The sequence below is a fragment of the Vipera berus genome (assembly GCF_964194415.1).
Source record: "Vipera berus genome assembly, chromosome: 9".
Lineage (NCBI taxonomy): Eukaryota > Metazoa > Chordata > Lepidosauria > Squamata > Viperidae > Vipera > Vipera berus.
This window is the reverse complement of record NC_138212.1, coordinates 3,126,398-3,145,309: the sequence shown is the minus strand read 5'-3', so window position 1 is coordinate 3,145,309 and position 18,912 is coordinate 3,126,398. Positions and strand designations below refer to the sequence as shown.

The following is an 18,912-nucleotide window of genomic DNA, read 5'->3' as shown; positions in this document are numbered from 1 at the left end:
TATCTATCATCTATCATCATCTATCATGTATATCTATCCATCCACTCATCTATTTATCATCTATCTATCTATCTATCTCTCTATCTCTCTATCTATCCATCATCATCTATATCCAATTTCTCTATATCCAATCTCTATCTATAATATATATCTATGTATCTATCAGTCATCATCTATATCTAATGTCTATATCTAATCTCTATAATATAATCTACATATCTATATGTATCTATTATCCATCTCTATCATCTATCAATCTCTCTATTCCTCCTTCCCCCCCCCCCTTATATATCTGCCTCCATCTCTTGGAGATTGGTTGTACGGGACGCGGGTGGGGAAAGGACTCCTGGGCCCCCGAAGCGTTGCTGGACCCCATGCCCATCATCCTCGCCCATCACCTGAAGGCTAAACCTCCGACGGAGCCCTCCAGCCCGCTTTTCCTCCAACCGGGCGCCCTCCCGGGGGCTGGCACAACATGGCCCGCACCGCCCTAATCCCGAACGGGGCTCCCGGGGAGGTTGCCAGGCGCCCCCGCTCTGCCCAGGGCGGCGGGCGAAGGAGGAGGAGGAGGAGGAGGGCGAGGCGGGCGGGTGTCTAGGGCAGCGTTTCCCAACCTTAGGAACTTGAAGATGCGTGGACTTCAACTCCCAGAATTCCCCAGCCAGCATAGCTGGCTGGGGAATTCTGGGAGTTGAAGTCCACGCATCTTCAAGTTCCTAAGGTTGGGAAACGCTGGTCTAGGGCGCTGCGCTCCGCTCCGCCCGTTCCCGGGCGCGGCTTGCGGGCTCTCCGCCTCTCCGGCAAGATGGCAGCGGCGGCGGCGGCGGCGGGTCGAGCCGGGCTGGGCTTCCTGCGGGGGCTGCGGCTCCCCGGCCGGGCCGCGGTCAGGGGGCTGCGCGCAGGAGGGGTGAGTCGCCCTCCCGCCCGGGCTGGGGGGGGACTCCCTGGAGGAGGGGGTGCTCTGGGTGTGTGTGTGTGTGTGTGTGTGTGCTAGTGCAGGGGGGTCTCTGGGACGACTAAAGATCCTAGGAGAGGGGGGGGGAGATGGGGGGGTCTCTCCTAGGGATGGCAGTGGGTCGGTGGGCGTTAGGGATGTACTGCCCTTGGCCAGTGAATAGGGCCAGCGAAACTTCCCGAAGAGATCGGACATTTCATAACAATCAAGTTGGAAGGGACCTTGAAGGTCAACTAGTCCAACCCCCTGCTCAGGCAGGAAACCCTATGTTTGTCTGAGAAGGTACGGGGGTCTCCTGCTTGAGAAGGGGGTTGGACTAGAAGACCTCCAAGATCCCTTCCAGCTCCATTCTGATTGATAGGGGAGAGATATTGGTTGGGGGCGGGGGGGGGGGTGGCTTCTCCAGATGAGAGGATGTTGGGGATGTCCCGTTAAGGAACCCACATGCCCCATCCTCCCCAGCCCGGCCCAGCCAAGGAGGTTGGGCATTGTTGTCCGGCAACCTTCCAGGGGGCTGGGAGCCTTGCATGATGAGACCCCTTTCTTTTCTGGTGGATTTCTGAAAAGTTCTGCCGAGTTGGGCCCCCAATCTCTTCAAACAGGGCTGCCCAAACTTGGCAACTGGAAGACGCGTGGACTTCAACTCCCAGAATTCCCCAGCCAGCTGGCTGGGGAATTCTGGGAGTTGAAGTCCATGCGTCTTCCAGTTGTCAAGTTTGGACAGCCCTGTTTTAAAGAGAGAGAAAGAAGTGTGGAGTGTGTTGCACATATGTGCAAGTGAGGGGCGGAATGCAAAGTTGTTTCTTTCCCAACAACCTTGCAAAGAGCAGCGGGTGGCCCCTTCCCAGAGTCAGCTGTTGAGGTGGGCGGCTATACTGTAGAAATTAAACAAATAAATCCGTAAATGAGAGCTATTTATGGCCATCCGCCATCAATCCGGCTGAGAATATCTGCAAGACTAGGTGTGAAACTAGATTTTCCAGTTCCCCAACCCCTTGTCCAAGACTTAACCCAGTTTTTCTCAACTCGAAGATGTTTGGTCTTCAAATCCCAGAATTCCCTGGCTACGTTGAAAAACATTGGGTTATAACTAGGTGGGGATCAATCCCAAAAATAAATAAATAATATCTCATTTTTTGCAGGTAATTGGGAGGGGAGGCATGTTTGGAATAAGATGTATTTAGGTGTTTGTTTGTGTGTGTGTTTGTGTGTGTGTGTGTGTGTGTGTGCAGGCACACACGTGTCTGTAACCTTTTCTTATCTTTTGCCCTCAAGGCCTGTCAGATTACAATTTTCATTGTTCTACAGATCCCATGCAGCACATTCATTTCATTATATTCAGTTGTATTCCGCCTTTATTAACATTTATAAATAACTCAAGGCAGTGAGCATACTTAATACTCCTTCCTCCTGCTGTTTTCCACACAACAACGACCTTGTGAGGTGGGGTGGGCTGAGAGAGAAAATGGGTGTTCCAAAGTCACCTAGCTGGCTTTCATGACCATGGTGATTGGCCCAAAGACATCCAACGGGCTTTCGTGCCTAAAGCAAAACTAGAATTCACAATCGCCTGTTGGTCCAAAGCCTCCCATCTGGCTTTCGTGCCTAAGGCTGAACTAGAATTCACTGTCTCCTGGTGATTGGCCCAAAGTCGCACAACTGGTTTTCACACCTAAGGCAGGACTAGAACTCACAGTCACCTCCTGATTGGCTCAAAGTCACCGAACTGGCTTTCATGCCTAAGGCAGGACTAGAACTCACAATCACCTCCTGATTGGCTCAAAGTCACCGAACTGGCTTTCATGCCTAAGGTAGGACTAGAACTCACAATCACCTCCTGATTGGCTCAAAGTCACCCAACTGGCTTTCATATCTCAGGCAGGACTAGAACTCCCAGTCTCCTGGTGATTGGCTCAAAATCACCCAGCTGGGTTTCATGCCTAAGGTGGAACTAGAACTCTGCATCTCCTGGTTGCTAGGCTAGCCCTAGACCACATCTCCTGGTCACTAGGCCACATCTTAATGAGATGCTATTCGTCCCATGTCTGGTGCATTCAGCGTGGCCTTTGCAACGGCAGGAGAAACTCAAAACCCATCATTTTCTGCACTGAATATTTCGATGCGCTACCCCGCGGTTTGCACCTGAAAAGCTGCCGCAGTGTGCAGGCTTCTGGGAGGGTATTTCAGTGGGGTGTGCTTCTGAGAAGCCTCAGCCCCACCCCTCCCACTCCAAAATTTAAGGGTGCAAAAAAAAATCAATTAAATCAGGAAGTAAAAAACATGTTCAGAAAAATGCCCGGTTTGCTTTTCAGAATGCCCGGGACGTCCTTTGCAAAGGCATTTTCAATTTGCAGGGGGGGGGAGTGTCACCCGCCGGTGGGCCAGCCTTTGGTTCCTGGGCAGAGGGAGGAGGGCAGCCGGTGCCCTTGTGAGCGCCTCCTCTGATTGGTCCATTTCAGGGGGCGTGTTGAAGGCAGGTCATGCGTCTCCCCAGCACGACCCGGGCACCAAAGATTGGCATGGAGCTTATTTATGCCGACGGCAATTAGCTTCTCCTGGATTTCCCCTCTGTGGGTTTTTACGCCAAGAAAAGTGTGTGGTTTGTTAACCAAAGATTCTTTTTCCTGAAAGGGAACTTTTAATCTGGAACAGCTCGTACAGTTTTAAATCACCTTCTTTGGAGAGAATTTGGAGCAGGCTGAAACAATAGCAGACCTATTCCTCTGCAAGGCTAGTGGTTAAAGGGCGGGGGCAGGCTGTGCGTTTGTCACCCAGTCTCAGATGAATCTCGATTATAGGATTGTGGTGGAGAATAGAAGGAGGAATGATTCTCATAGAAGACGCCTTCCAGAAAACACAACCTGTCTGTGTATTTTTCTTCCTTCCTTCCTTCCTTCCTTCCTTCCTTCCTTCCTTCCTTCCTTCCTTCCTTCCTTCCTTCCTCCCTCCCTCCCTCCCTCCCTCCAGTCTATCTGCCTGCCTGCCTGTCTGTCTATCATTATCTATCATCTTTTCCTCCCTCCTGTCTGTCTGTCCATTTATCTTTCTTTCTTTCTTTCTTTCTTTCTTTCTTTCTTTCTTTCTTTCTTTCTTTCTTTCTTTCTTTCTTTCTCTTCCTTCCTTTCTTTCTTTCTCTCTCTCTCTCTCTCTCTTTCTTTCCTTTCTTTCTTTCTTTCTTTTTATCTATCTATCTATCTATCTATCTATCTATCTATCTATCATCTATCTATCTATCTACCTATCTATGATCTATCTTATGTAATCTTGGTTAATCTTGCAAAATCCATGCATAGACTGACCTGGTTATGGTTTGGATGGGGTCCCATGCCATCACCAGCTGTTGAACTTCATTCAAAGAATCTTTACTGAACCAGTTAGAATAAAATAAATTTTTTTAAAAAGCTAGCTTCCTTCATTTTGCTCGACACTCTGTTCCTCAACCTGAGTGTTCACTTCGACTCCCAGAATCTCCCAGGCAGCCACTAAGCCACCGGCCATAACCCAAGGACTACCGACTTGTAAATCCAGCCCTTGGGTCACCCTCCCAGGCCGGCCGTGGGGCAGCTCTGCTCACCCCCTCAAGCAGACATTTCTGCTCTGTGCCCAGGGCAGTTTTCGCCAGCAGGAATTCACCTCCTTGGACGAGAAGCCCCAGTTCCCGGGAGCCTCGGCCGTGTTCATCGACAGGCTGGAATTCATCCAGCCCAACGTCATTTCGGGGATCCCCATCTATCGGGTCATGGACCGGCAGGGGCAGATCGTCAACCCCAGTGAGGACCCCCAGGTGAGTTCTAGGCTCCGCCTCTCCCCCCCCCACACACACACATCTGCTTCCCCCAAAACAAAGGCTTTCACTTTTCCGCCCTGTCTTGGCTCCGTCTGCAGATTTCCCAAGAGGAGGTGCTGAAGTTCTACAAGAGCATGACGCTTCTCAACACCATGGATCGAATCCTGTACGAGTCCCAGAGACAGGTAGGAGGGTGGCAGGAAGCGGTGGGGGAGGGTGGGAGGCAGGACAGGTGATCTCCAGATGGCCACTTGTGACAACTCCATCGGGTGCCCGTTTGCTTCCGGGTCCAATTCAAGGTGTGTTTTTGCGGGATAGCCAAGCAACTGCAGGAAAGGAAGCAGCTGCTTTCAAGCGACCGCCAATCCAACACGTGCTACTCGTGTGTCCCCTTTGGACTTCAAAGCGTCTTTTAGCCTTCAGATCTGAAGCTCTGGCCAGGATTCACAGCCCCGCCCTCCTTTTTATTGCCAGGGGCGGATTTCCTTTTACATGACCAACTACGGGGAAGAAGGCACCCATGTGGGCAGCGTAGCAGCCCTGGACGACACTGACCTGGTCTTCGGACAATACCGAGAAGCAGGTGAGCCTTTTTGCAAGGCCCTTTTTTCCCCTTCTTCTTCGGCCATAGTAGAAAAACAGCCACCAGGGGGCAGCATTTCACAGCAGAGGACTAGAATCTTGGCATGGCTTTAACCTGAGACCTGAGTAGGTCGGTATTTCCACCTTTTGCTTGTTCCACTTTGCTGGTTTGTATCCTGCCTTTAGGGATGCGGTGTCTCAGTGGGTTAGGACGCTGAGCTTGTCGATCAGAAGGTCTGCAGTTTGGCGGGTCGAATCCCGAGTGCCGCGTAACAGAGTGAGCGCCTGTTACTCATCCCAGCTTCTGCCAACCTAGCAGTTCGAAAGCACATAAAAATGCAAGTAGAAAAATAGGGACCACTACGGTGGGAAGGTAACAGCGTTCCGTGCGCCTTTGGCGTCATGCCGGCCACGTGACCACGGAGACGTCCTCGGACAAGCGCTGGCTCTTCGGCTTTGAAACGGAGATGAGCACCGGCCCCTAGAGTCGGAAACGACTAGCACGCATGTGCGGGGGAGCCTTTACCTTTCCCTTTATCCTGCCTTTATTATATTTACAAATCATTCAAGGCAGCAAACGTATCCAGCTCACCTTCCTCCTCCTATTTTCCCCCACAACAACAGCCCTGTGAGGGGGATTGGGCTGAGAGAGTGTGACTGGCTCAAAGTCACCCAGCTCGCTTTCATGGCTGAGACGGGACTAGAACTCACTGTCTCCTGGTGTTTGGCCCATGGTCACCCGAGCAGTTTTTATGCCTAAAGCGGGAGTAGAACTCACGTCTCATTTTTCTAGCCTATTGCTTTAATCACTAGACCAAACTGTCCACTCCTGACCTTCCTTCTCCCTTGCTTTTCTTGTATTTTGAGCCTAGAGATATGCAGCGCTTGGATTTGAAGCCTACGTGATGTTTGGGGATCAGGTTTGAGAGCGTATGTTGTAGCAGTTGGCACCTCTTTAAAGCAGCCGCGTTTTTCCTGTTTGCATAATAGGCTTATGAGCCCAGGACCAGGCTTGTTTGAGTTAATCAGTGCCTAAGGACCTCATATCTATCCTTGACCAGCTTTGCTTGTCTTGAAGGAAGGAGCTACCAGTAACACACAGGCCGAAACGGCGTGGCCTCCTTTTGGCGCCTTCTGAACCCAGACATATTTTTCTGGAACGCAGCAGCTTTGTTTAGGGGGAAATGCACCCTCTTTACGGAAGCACCAATGGCAGAAGTTTGTTGATTACAGGCAATCGAAGGGGGAAAGACATGAGGCAGGCAGTTAGTGGCTTTGGGCAGGCTGTAGAGGGTTTTTTTTTTAGTTTCTAATAAGAGGAATTGTGGTAAATGTGTCTTCAGGGTATTCAGAGTCAGTAGCAACTGGGAGGGGAGAGAGAGAGAGAGAAAGGAAGGAAGGAAGGAAGGGAAGAAAGAAAGAAAGAAAGAAAGAAAGAAAGAAAGAAAGAAAGAAAGAAAGAAAGAAAGAAAGAAAGAAAGAAAGAAAGAAAGAGAGGAAGGAAGGAAGGAAGGAAGGAAGAAAGAAAGAAAGAAAGAAAGAAAGAAAGAAAGAAAGAAAGAAAGAAAGAAAGAGGAAGGAAGGAAGGAAGGAAGGAAGAAGGAAGGAAGGAAGGAAGGGGAGTGGGGGAGGGAGGAAGAAAGAAAAGGAAAGAGAAAAAGGAAGGAAGGAAGGAAGGAAGGAAAGAAGGAAAAAGGGAGGGAGGAAGGAAGGAAGGAAAGAGAGAAAGAAAGAGGAAAGAAAGAAAAGAAAGAAAGAAAGAAAAAGTAAGAAAAAGAAAGAAAGAAAGAAAGAAAGAAAGAAAGAAAGGAAGGAAGGAAGGAAGGAAGGAAGGAAGGAAGGAAGGAAGGAAGGAAGGAAGGAAGTAGTGGGGGAGGGAGGGAGGAAGAAAGAAAAGGAAAGAAAGAAAGAAAAAGGAAGGAAGAAAGAAAAAGAAAGAAAGAAAGAGAAAAAAGAAAAAAGAAAGAAGAAAAAGAAAGAAAGAAAGAAAGAAAGAAAGAAAGAAAGAAAGAAAGAAAGAAGATAAGGAAGTTTGAGGAGGGAAAGAAGGAAAGAGACAGGAAGAAAGGAAAGGAAGGAAGGAAGGAAAACAAGAATAGGCAGGGAGGGAGGAAGGAAGGAAGGGGGAGGGAGGGTCAAATAAATCTCAGCTTATTGCTATTATTTTGGGATTTTGTCTCATATACAATATATCTTTTATTACCTTCACACACACACACCCCTACACACAAGCAAGTTGAGCAGAGCGCCTGGCGCAGGTGGAGGCCAGCCTAGTGCCCGAAGCCAGCCGGAGCCTCTCACCTGCTCTCCCTCCCTCCCTCCCCCTCCCAGGTGTCCTGATGCACAGGGGCTACCCTCTGGACCTGTTTATGGCCCAGTGCTACGGCAACGCCAGCGACCCCGGGAAAGGCCGCCAGATGCCCGTCCATTACGGCTGCAAAGATTTGAACTTCGTCACCATATCGTCCCCGCTTGCCACCCAGATCCCGCAAGGTGAGGCCCCCCTCTTGAGACCCCGGCAGACCCCCGCCCACGGAGCCCAGCCAGCCAAGGCATGCTCTCTTCTATTTCCGGACACCCTCCCCCCCTCTAAGAATCCCCCCCTCTTTTTCCCTTGCCAGCGGTGGGGGCCGCCTACGCCTTCAAGCGGGCGAACACCAACCGGGTTGTGATCTGCTATTTTGGCGAAGGGACCTCCAGCGAGGGGGACGCCCACGCGGGCTTCAACTTCGCGGCCACCCTGGAGTGTCCGGTCATATTTTTCTGCCGGAACAACGGCTACGCCATCTCCACCCCGACATCCGAGCAATACCGGGGCGACGGCATCGGTGAGACGGCCTGGGTGGGGAGGGAGTGACTTCGTGAGGTTTGTGTGTACACAGGTAGTCCGAGACTTACAACAGTTCATTTACTGACCGTTCAAAGGCACTGAAAAATGCGACTTATAGCCGTTTTTCACAGTTACGACCTTCCCCATAATCATGTGATCAAAATTTGGAGGCTTGGCAACTGGCATGTACCTATGGCGGTTGCAGCGTCCCAGGGTCACGTGACCCCCTTTTGCGACCTTCTGGCAAGCAAAGTTAATGGGGAAGCTGGATTTGTTTAACGACCGGGTTACTAACCTATCAACTGCAGTGATTCACTTAACAACTGTGGCAAGAAAAATGGGGCAAAACCCACGTAACAAATGTCTCACTTAACAACAGAAGTGTTGGGCTCAATTGTGGTTGTAAGTCAAGGACTAACTGTACATACAGCTGGTCCTTGACTTACAACCATTCACTTACGACCTCACACTTACGACCGTCGCAACATTCCCCACTGTCAGGTGATCCAAATTGAGGTGCTGGGCAAACCGGCCTGTATTTACAACGGTTGCAGCATCCGGGGATCGTGTGGCCGCTATTTGTGACCTTCCCAGGTGGCTTCTGGGCAGCAAAGTCAACGGGGAAACCACATTTGCTTAACGACTGCATAAGTCTCTGCCGTCGTTAAGTGAATTTGCTCAGCAACCATGGCAAAAATGGTCGTAATTTTTTTTTATTTTTATTTTATTTTATTTTAATTACATTTATATCCCGCCCTTCTCCGAAGACTCAGGGCGGCTTACAAGCTTAGCAGTAGGCACAGCTCAGCTAATAATTGTCTTGCCAAGCAATGGAAATTCAGCCCCTTTTTTCAGCGCCATTGTAGCTTTCAATGGTCACTAAACAAACTCTTGCAAGTCAAGGATTAGCTGTGTGTTCTTGTTTTAGAAGCCATTCTGCCAAACGGGCTGAATAATCCTGAGTCTGGAAGCCTTCTCGAATCTAGATGCTAAACTTAATTTAAATTAAATTTAAAAAATTTAAATTTTTTTAAAAAAATGAGCAGAAAAGGCTCTGGAACGACAGTCCAAGCGTAGCGACGGGTCTTCTTGTGCCCCCAGCCGCCCGGGGTCCCGGTTACGGCATCCAGTCTATCCGAGTGGATGGCAACGATGTCTTTGCCGTGTACAACGCCACCAAGGAGGCCCGGCGCCGGGCCGTTGCCGAGAACCAGCCCTTTCTCATCGAGGCCATGACCTACAGGTAGGTTGGGAGGTGAAAGGGGGAACTGAGGTCAGACTCTGTGTGTGTGTGTGTGTGGTGTGTGTGTGTGTGTGTGTGTGTGTGTATGTGTATGTGCAGGAGTCTGGCTGAAACCTAGTTTGCCCCTACTGCGCCTGCCCTGGTTTGCTTTCCCAGGATTGGGCACCACAGCACGAGCGACGACAGCTCAGCATACCGCTCGGTCGATGAGGTCAATTACTGGGACAAGCAGGACCACCCCATCTCCCGTCTCCGCCACTACATGGTGAGCCGGAACTGGTGGGACGAGGAACAGGAGAAGAGCTGGCGGAAGAAATCGCGCAAACGGGTCAGTGGCCGAGCCCAGAGACCACCCGCCCGGGCACCAATCAGGCAGGGGGTGGGCACTGATGTCTCCCCAAAGTCTCAGAGAGAATCTCCTGTCTTGGGGAACGATTCTGAGAAACTGGGACCGTTGGGGAGGGCCCAGCCAAGAGGGCTATAGGGGTGCCTAGGCACGCACGAACGCACAAAACATATAAATTATATTTTTAAAAATGACAATTATAACTAAAATAAAAGCAACCCAGGCAGGCCAGACATGGGTGGATGTGGCCTTGGGAGGGTGGGGGACGTAAAATGCTCAAATCTGCTTTTCTCAACCGTGGCAATTTTAAGATGGGTGGACTTCAATTCCCAGAATTCCCCGGCCAGCCAAGTTCCGTACCGCTACAGGTAGCTCTTGACTTACAACCGTTCGTTTAATGACCGTGCAAAATTAGAGCAGCCCTGAAAAAAGTGAGCTATGGCCATTTTGGACACGGTGACCGTGGCAGCCTCACCACGGTCCTGTGATCAAAATTCGGGCGCTTGGCCACGGGCTCCTATTTACGACAATCTTGGCATCCCGGGGTCGCCCGATTCCCTTTTGCCCTTCTGACAAGCAGAGTCAACGGGGAAGCCGGATTCCCTTGTAACAACGGCGTCCAAGAAAATTTCCCGATAGTGAGAACGATGGATGGATGGAACAGCTGGCCTCCAAAAGTTGCGGGTGCTCCAAAACGGGAAGGTTTCAAGGAGACGCTGGATAATCAAGTGGTGGAGGGTTTCCTGCTTCAGCAGGGGAGGGGCTAGAAGACCTCCAGGATCCCTTCAATTCTGTTGTTCTGCTTCACTCTCGTGTTCTCCCCCTCTTTCTCCAGGTGATGGAGGCCCTTGAGGAGGCCGAGCGGAAGCTGAAGCCGAAACCTCAGCTCTTGTTCTCGGATGTTTACAGTGAGATGCCCTGGCACATCGCCAAACAACAGACAGCCTTGGAACGTCACCTGAAACAGTATGGAGATCATTACCCACTGGATCACTACGAGAAGTGAATCCCGGCCTTGCCGGATCCCCTCTCCACGTCTGCCTTTCCCCACCCTGAGGGCTGGTGCTCCCCCCCGCCCCAGGGTGCTAGGCTGGCTTGCTGGCATCCCCAGCACCACCCCAATCGCCCACAAGTCTCTCTTCTTTTGTAGTTAGGATGCCCACCTGGCCTTGCATCCATCCATCCATCCATCCTTCATCTTTGCTTCTGGCCAAAGAATCTCTTGGGTCAGGCCGAGGTTTTATTTTATTTTATTTTCACAAAAGGGCTGCTTTGCTTTTTTTTTGTCGCTTCCAGCTCAGTTGCCTTTAATTTTTTTTTCTTTTAAAGGCCAGCCCAAAAGAAGAGAGAGTTCCCCCCACCCACCCAAACGGGGCTTTGTCAGCCTGTGGCAAGAGACTGAAGTGGGGATTGGGGACCCCACTTTCTGGGAGAGTTAAGAGGAGGTTTAATGGCTTGCTAGGTGCATTTCTGTAAATGCCTGGAGCCCGGTGGATTCTCTCTTGACTATCACAAGCTCATCCTAACACGGTCAAGCATTTAATTTGGAACTGGGGTTCCTTTCGGCCTGCTTTGATATTTGAAGATTTCAGCTTGAATTTGGTTTCTGGATCAAGTGAGGTTCTTGGAAAATGTAGCTCTGGGCTTGCTCTGTTTGGGGGGTCGGGTCAAATGCACAGCTGGATATTAGGGCACTGCCTGGCACCCTGTTTCTTGAGCAACGTGTTCCATCTTTTATTATTCACACGGGCCCTCATCACTCTAGCCGTCAATTTTTGATTGTTCCTCCAACTTGCCCAATCTATCTCAACGGGCCTTTAAGGAAAATTCAGTTTCCCCCCATTTGTAAAGCCAAGGGGAGTTTCTTCCTTGTAGCTACTCCTTTGCCACCATAGCAATAGTCAGAGGGCCTAACAGCAGTAGTAAGCTGTAGCTAGAGATTTTTAAAGGAGTGGGGGTGAGGACCGAGCCTCAAAGAAGCTACATTCGAGGATTGAGGAGCCTCAAATGATTCCATTAGGGTTTTTTTTTTGTTTTTGTACAAAAAGGATTGGAAAAGCTGTCGATAAGCGTCTTCAAAAGCACAGAAATATCTCCCAGCTCACTGGGCATGGACTGGATTCTGCCTTAAGCTTGCTGCTTTCTGGACTAAGAGCGCTTCCCTAGGTTTTAATGCATTCACCTTCCTTGCTCTCCACGCCAAATTCAACAAGCAAATCTGTGTCACCTGTTGTGGAAGGGTTTAAATTTGTCCAGATTGCTGTCTGGAGGGGAACATTTCTTTAGGAAAATCCGTAGATGGGGCTGGAGGTTTGAAGTGAGGTTTCTCCCCTCCCTCCCCCCCCGTGTTTCCCAAGAAGCCCACCGTGGAAAGAGACATGACCAATTATTTCTTTGCCGAATGCGGAGATTCAGCCGCCTCGAACGTGGCGCCAGCCGATTTATGAAAACACTACAAGGGGTGTCCTTCCTAGAAAACGGTTGCCAAGGATGAACGTCTGTGGATTTTCTTTGGGGGGGGGGAGATGACTTTGAGCAAGGGGGAAGGCTGGAAAATTGTGCACAGGGTGGGGACAATACGTTCGGGGACGCGAGAACAAGAAACAGGGATCTGGGTTCGAGCATCTCCTTGTGGATGTTTGGTGCATTTTTTTTCCCCCAGCGCCTTCCCACGTGGGATTCAAGCTGCTCTATTAGTCTTACTCCAAAGCTGTTACAACGGAAAATAACGATTGTTCTGGGTTAAGGGAAGAATGGGTTGATGCCAGCCCATCTAATCGCACATATGGGGCAAGTTGGAAAATGAATAAATATTTTTCTGGCCAACGGCGCCTGTGTGTGTGTGTGTGCATACCTGTTGAGGGGCACCATCTGCCCTGCGACGTAGCAGAATGTTCTTCCCAGCATGTTGCGTGTCTGTGTGTTTTGGCATGGCTTTCCTGGCTGCCTCCTTGCAAAACAAAAATCACAGCTTTTACTAAAGAGGCTCTGCAGGAAATATAGGTCGTCCTCAACTTACAGCGGTTCGTTCAGTGACTGTTCAAAGTTACAATGGGCAGTGAGAAAACTGACCACGTTTCCTACTTGGGACCATTGCAGCATCAACATGGTCACACGATGAAAACTGAGATGCTTGGCAACTGACTCGTATTTATGACAGTTGCTGGGACCCTGGGTCACGTGATCCCCTTTGGCGAGCTTCCGACAAGCAAAGTCAATGGCGGGGAAGCGAGTTTCGCTTAACGGCCCCGTTACTAATTTAACAATTGCCTTGATTCACTTAACACCTGGGGCAAAAAAAGTCCTAAAAGGAGGCAAAGCTCACGGAACAAATGTTTCACTTAGCAATGGAAATGTGGCGGTCGTATGTTGAGGACTACCTGGAGACGACTGCTTTCAAAAGATTCACGCCCAAGGTTTCCCCGAAACAGCTGTCCCCAAATCTCCAGTCAACGCTCCCCAAGATCGGCAGTACCCGAGACACGTCTTTATTACAACAGGACGTTGTTGCAGTGTGGGCAGGAGAGGTTGGGGTATCCCATTTCCCCCCCTCCCCATTTTGTCAAGTCAAAACAAACGAGCCCTCTTTAAACCATCAGCAAGAGCACTTAGATTTATATACCGCTTCACAGTGCTTTTACATCCCTCTCTAAGCGGTTTACAGGGTCAGCCTGTCGCCCCCCAGCAATCTGGGTCCTCATTTTACCGACCTCAGAAGGATGGAAGGCTGAGTCCAACCTTGAGCCGGTCAGGATCGAACTGCTGGCAGTGGGCAGAATTAGCCTGCAATGCTGCATTCTAACCACTGTGCCAGCACGGCTCTCTTATCATCGCTCCTGATGATAATTCTAGAGGATCGCATTTCCACTTTTCTTCCACCATGTCGAAACACCCCATCGTTGTTGAGGATCAGCTTCTTGCCTCGGTTTCTTGGTTAATCCAGCTGTGGGAGGGGACTGGCCCCCAAAAGGTTCAGGCCACAACGGAAAAAAACAAACACTTTGTGGACAATACTTCGCCCTCTCTGCAATCCAGGAAGATTGGGACAGCTAGCCAGGAGTTTCTCTTCCGGGCTCCCCCAAGTTGGTGGTGCCAGATGTGGAGGAAGGCGCCTTTTAGAAATCCAGCTGTTGCTGGCCTATTTGGAGGGCACCGGCCGGGGGAGGCTTGCTTGAAGCCCTGGCATCCTCAGGCAAGGCCAAGTGGACACTGTGACAGTTTTCTGATCAGCCTGGTGGAAAAAGATGGTTCTTAAATCCGTAAATGGCATGTCCTGGACTGTTGTTATGGACATGTCCACCGCTTGGCCTTCTGCTGGACTCTACAGAAAGGAATTTAAGAAGAGGCTGTTCGCAAACATGTCGGCCAGGCGGAAAGGGGCGCCCGTCCCCAGCTCCTGGCCTTCAAAAGTGCACTAAGTTGGGATGTCCCCTCTGAAATACTTCGATGGGATTTGGACCTGAGCATCTCCCTGTTGCAGCCCCACCTGGTCCGTTTCGCAGTTCAGTCAGAAACCAGGAGGCTTCGCCGGTTGGGGCTTCAACGCCTCGTCTCCACATTGGAGATCTGGATTGGTGATTTGCTTCCAAAGAAGGAGGGTCTGTTGGGGGCTTCGCCGATGGACCAAGAGCAGCTGGCTGTGCACGCAGGGATCGCTCCGGTCTTTCTCGGCGATATCAAAGGTCATGAAGCCAGGGTGGGGCTGAGGGGGGATGCCCAGAGCTTGGAAGCAGAGCCCTGTGTAAACGTCATCAATGGGGTAGAAGGCCACATGCCGAGAAATGAGGAGGAGCAACTGGGCCAAGGGTCCGGAGATGATGTAGCCCCCGCCTCCCGCGTAAGCTGGATACGGTCCCACGTAAAATGATTCTGGCACATAGTACTTATTTCGTTGGTCCCGGAAGGGCGAGGCATTGGACATCACCTGCCCCGTGTAGAGGGGCTTGTCGGCGTCCACCGAGCTCAGATACCCCAAGACTTTCGGGGTGTTGATGAACACGTCATCGTCCCCCTTGAGAATGAAACGGACGTCCCGACAATGGTCCAGCGTCCAGCGCAGGAAGAGCGAGTCCTTCAGGGTCAGGTTGAAGAAGGTGTCCTCAAAATCCCACATCAAGATGTCCCCGAAACTCCGACTCTCAAACTGGACCAGGTGTTGCAGGCGGGGACCGAACTGCCCCTGAGCCGTGCCCAGTAAGAAGACGGTGCGGACGGGCAGCCCGCTGGGTTCTCCTTCCTGCCCCCAAGTGTCCCGCACGGCTTGGCGGGCAGCAAAATTGCCGGGCAGGGATTTGATGGCCAAGAGCAGGAAAGTGCTGTTTTTCGTATTGGCACACTTACGGGGTTCGTTAATCAGGAGGGAATAATTCCTGCAGTCCCCGTAGAGAATAAAATTCTTATACAGCTCTGGATACGAGTTGAAATGCTTGATCTTGGTGGCCAGTTCCTTCACGTCACCGCTGGGGCATTTATTCCAGGAAGCGTTGGCCACCGAGCCTTCTTCCAACGCCCGGAAATTTTTGTATTGTTTATCGTTCCAGTACGCTTTTCCTCGCGGGATGGTGTGGCGGAATCGTTGCAAAGAGACGTTAAAGCGCTGGAAGACAAATGCCGGCGAGACGTTCTCAAAGGGAAGGATAGGGGTGATGGAGCCGCTTTGCCAACGGGTGGCGGGGAACATGGGGTATCGTTCCTCCTGCTCGGCCGTCCATTCGATGTAGGCCTTGAGAGCCACCAGGGTTAGCAACGCCGTGGCGATCGAGAGACACCGGGAAATATTCGTTTTTCTCTTCCTGGTGCGGAAAACAGCCAAAATATAAAAAAGAGAAAAAGAAAGGCAGATAATGAAATTTGTGTTAAATGTCTATGGAGATTCTCAGTCATCTGGGTTCTGGTTGTCCCAAAAGGTGCTTTTTTCCAGGAGGCAGCTGGATTTTCTGTTTTGCCTTTGAAGAGGTTTCGCTTCTCATCCAAGGAGCTTCTTCAGGTTCTGACTGGAGGGCGGGGAATGGAAGGATTTATACGCCTTGCAGACAGCTGGTCATTTGCATTCAACAACTCTCTAAAAGGAGGCAAAGGACCAGCTGTCTGCAAGGCGTATAAATCCTTCCATTCCCCGCCCTCCAGTCAGAGCTGAAGAAGCTTCTTGGATGAGAAGTGAAATGTCTTCAAAGAAAAAAACAAAAAAGTCCAGTTGCCTCCTGAAAAAGCACTTTTGGGAAATTTGTGTTACTACTACAGACTGGGTTCGCACAACTGGTTAACCATAAACCAGGGTGATGATGATGATGATGATGATGAGGAGGAGGAGGAGGAGGAGGAGGAGGAGGAGGAGTTGTCCATTGGTCTGAATGGTTAATAATCTGCAATTGCAAGGTTCAGCTAAGAGGGCCTGGGAATCTGTAAAGTTGCTTGAAAATAAGCCAATCCTTCCTTGTCACTTTGAACGTATAGAGCTTATCAAGGACTTTTTATTATACAAGCTCTATATCTTTTACAACACAATGTTCTAAATAATTCTACTGTACAGGCTGGATGACCTTGATTCATGGCCACAACTGAGCCCATTTATCACCACAATTTACGCCTTCCTACTTACTGTCTCTCTCCACCCCAAACATAGTCAACTGAAAGACTCAGGTGGGAATTAAGAAAGTTTGTTAAAGGAATTGCTGAGGCAGCAAGTTGCAGCTGCAACGAGTATGGGACACTACTGCCTTCTTCTTCTTCTTCTTCTTCTTCTTCTTCTTCTTCTTCTTATTATTATTATTATTATTATTATTATTATTATTATTATTATTATTATTATTATTACTATTACTATTATTATTATTGCTATTATTATTACTATTATTATTATTATTATTATTATTATTATTATTATTATTATAGGGACGCGGTGGCTCAGTGGGTTAGGACGCTGAGCTTGTCGATCAGAAGGTCGGCAGTTTGGCGGGTCGAATCCCGAGTGCCGCGTAACAGAGTGAGCGCCTGTTACTCGTCCCAGCTTCTGCCAACCTAGCAGTTCGAAAGCACGTAAAAACGCAAGTAGAAAAATAGGGACCGCTACGGTGGGAAGGTAACAGCGTTCCGTGCGCCTTTGGTGTCTAGTCATGCCGGCCACATGACTACGGAGACGTCCTTGGACAAGCGCTGGCTCTTTGGCTTTGAAACAGAGATGAGCACCGGCCCCTAGAGTCGGAAACGACTAGCACGCATGTGCGGGGGAACCTTTACCTAGAAATATTCTTGATGCAAATGTCTGCTTCAAAGATCCGCTATTCTCCAAAGTTGATTCAAACGTCCCCACCCTGTCGTGGCCCTCAGCCTCTCTCGATTCGTTCTTGACTAGAGGACTTTGCACAAGCGAGCGAGTGAGCGAGCGAGAGAGAGAGAGAGAGCCGGTTCTGGAGAAAACAATTAACTGGAATTGCACCCTCCTTTGCAACTGTGATGAGGCCATCAAGGCTTTCCTCTTTCTCATTCCGAGATAATGGCCTTCTACATGCCAACAGGGCACTTTGCCTGGCGTAGATTTTAAAGCTTGGCTTTCCTTCACGGTGAAGGCTTCTGGCAAAGGATTCGCAATACGTTTGAACGAGCAAATTTATAACACAGGCAGTCCTCGACTTACAGCAGTTCATTTAGTGACCTTCGAGGTTACCCCGGCACTGGGAAAAAAGTGACTTACGACCGTTTTCCACACTTATGACCCTTGCAGCATCCCCAGGGTCACATGATCAAAATTCAGACGCTCGGCAACTGACTCTTATTTATGACGGCATCTGAACGTAAATCACACGATTTGCTGCAACGGTCCTAAGTGAGAAAAATGGTCCCAAGTCGCTTTTCTCAGGACTGGGGTCACTTTGAACGGTCGCTAAACGAATTGCTGTAAGTCGAGAACCACCTGTACTGGAAGAGTTTCCCTACAACGGCTCTTTCCCAGTAAGACTTCTTCCTTTCCTCAAATTTGGGGGGGGGGGAAATCTCACCAGGAGCCAGAATGAGTTTTCCAGTGTTCGCCTTCTTTGATTCCTACGCACAGACCCGGCTAGACAAACATAACCGGAAAAATGGGTTTCTTCAGGAACAGCCCTGCACCTTGGTTGCTTGGTTCTCTCTCAGCTTGCGAGAAAGAAATTGCAGGTAGTCCTCCCTTAGTGACCACAATTGGAACCAGCAACTTGGCCGTTAAGCGAAGCAGCTGCTAAATGAAACTGCCACTGCGCTTATGATCTTCCTTCACTTTTATAGAGGTGCTTGTCAATTTCAGCAGCTGGAAGAGGCTGTGGACTCCAATTCCCAGAATTCCTCAGCCGGCCTCAATCTCAGCAACTTGAACAGGTGGCTGGGGAATTCTGGGAATTGGAGTCCACAGATGGACGAACGCCATTCTACAGACCTATGACAGCTGTAAATGCGAGGATCAGTCGTAAAGTTACTTCATCCCCACCACTGTAACTGAGATCCGTTGCTAAATGAAACCGTCACTCGACAAGGACAACCTCCACAGCCTTGCTTTAATGCAAGCAGCCCATTTTCTTTTTAGCAGCAATTTCAAATATTTACCCTAAAATGCACCAAATAACTAGTAAAGGTAAAGGTAAAGGTAAAGGTTCCCCCGCACATGCGTGCTAGTCGTTTCCGACTCTAGGGGCCGGTGCTGATCTCCGTTTCAAAGCCGAAGAGCCAGCGCTTGTCCAAGGACGTCTCCGTGGTCATGTGGCCGGCATGACTGGACGCCAAAGGCGCACGGAACGCTGTTACCTTCCCACCGTAGTGGTCCCTATTTTTCTACTTGCATTTTTACGTGCTTTCGAACTGCTAGGTTGGCAGAAGCTGGGATGAGTAACAGGCGCTCACTCTGCTACGCGGCACTCGGGATTCGACCCGCCAAACTGCCGACCTTCTGATCGACAAGCTCAGCGTCCTAACCCACTGAGCCACCACGTCCCTAAATAACTAGTAGGACCTGCTTAATAAACCCAGGAGACAGGCTGATCTGTTTGACCTGCAACAGAGTTTATCTGTCCTCCAAACAAATAAAAACCCAAATTGTACCAATTTGTAGAAGTAGATAAATTCTCCAAAAAAAGGTGAGCTCTTCTGACCGTGCATATTTTTTCTTAACGTGTATTTTTCCTTTGCCTGCGGGCTTTTGGATCCT

General features: G+C 49.8%; 2 protein-coding genes across 5 annotated transcripts in view; one reads left to right on the top strand and one right to left on the bottom strand.

The window, feature by feature from the left end:
• The first annotated feature begins 788 nt into the window (after window positions 1-788).
• Window positions 789-18,912, top strand: part of BCKDHA (branched chain keto acid dehydrogenase E1 subunit alpha) — a 38,332-nt gene continuing 20,208 nt past the window's right edge. Inside the window, exons 1-10 of one of the 4 annotated variants that reach the window (XM_081335058.1) lie at window positions 789-907; window positions 4,563-4,739; window positions 4,841-4,927; window positions 5,217-5,325; window positions 7,656-7,817; window positions 7,946-8,152; window positions 9,256-9,397; window positions 9,554-9,725; window positions 10,579-10,709; window positions 11,073-12,572. In XM_081335058.1, the coding sequence (XP_081191184.1) occupies window positions 806-907; window positions 4,563-4,739; window positions 4,841-4,927; window positions 5,217-5,325; window positions 7,656-7,817; window positions 7,946-8,152; window positions 9,256-9,397; window positions 9,554-9,725; window positions 10,579-10,709; window positions 11,073-11,145 (1,362 nt within the window). In that variant the 5' untranslated portion in view covers window positions 789-805 and the 3' untranslated portion in view covers window positions 11,146-12,572. Of the gene's footprint in view, window positions 908-4,562; window positions 4,740-4,840; window positions 4,928-5,216; window positions 5,326-7,655; window positions 7,818-7,945; window positions 8,153-9,255; window positions 9,398-9,553; window positions 9,726-10,578; window positions 12,573-18,912 lie in introns of those variants that run through there. The other 3 variants (XM_081335061.1, XM_081335060.1, XM_081335059.1) reach the window with 3 other exon arrangements.
• Window positions 13,381-15,547, bottom strand: B3GNT8 (UDP-GlcNAc:betaGal beta-1,3-N-acetylglucosaminyltransferase 8). Its single transcript, XM_081334418.1, has one exon. It carries the CDS (start codon window positions 15,421-15,423, stop codon window positions 14,251-14,253), a length of 1,173 nt encoding a protein of 390 aa, XP_081190544.1. The 5' UTR covers window positions 15,424-15,547; the 3' UTR covers window positions 13,381-14,250.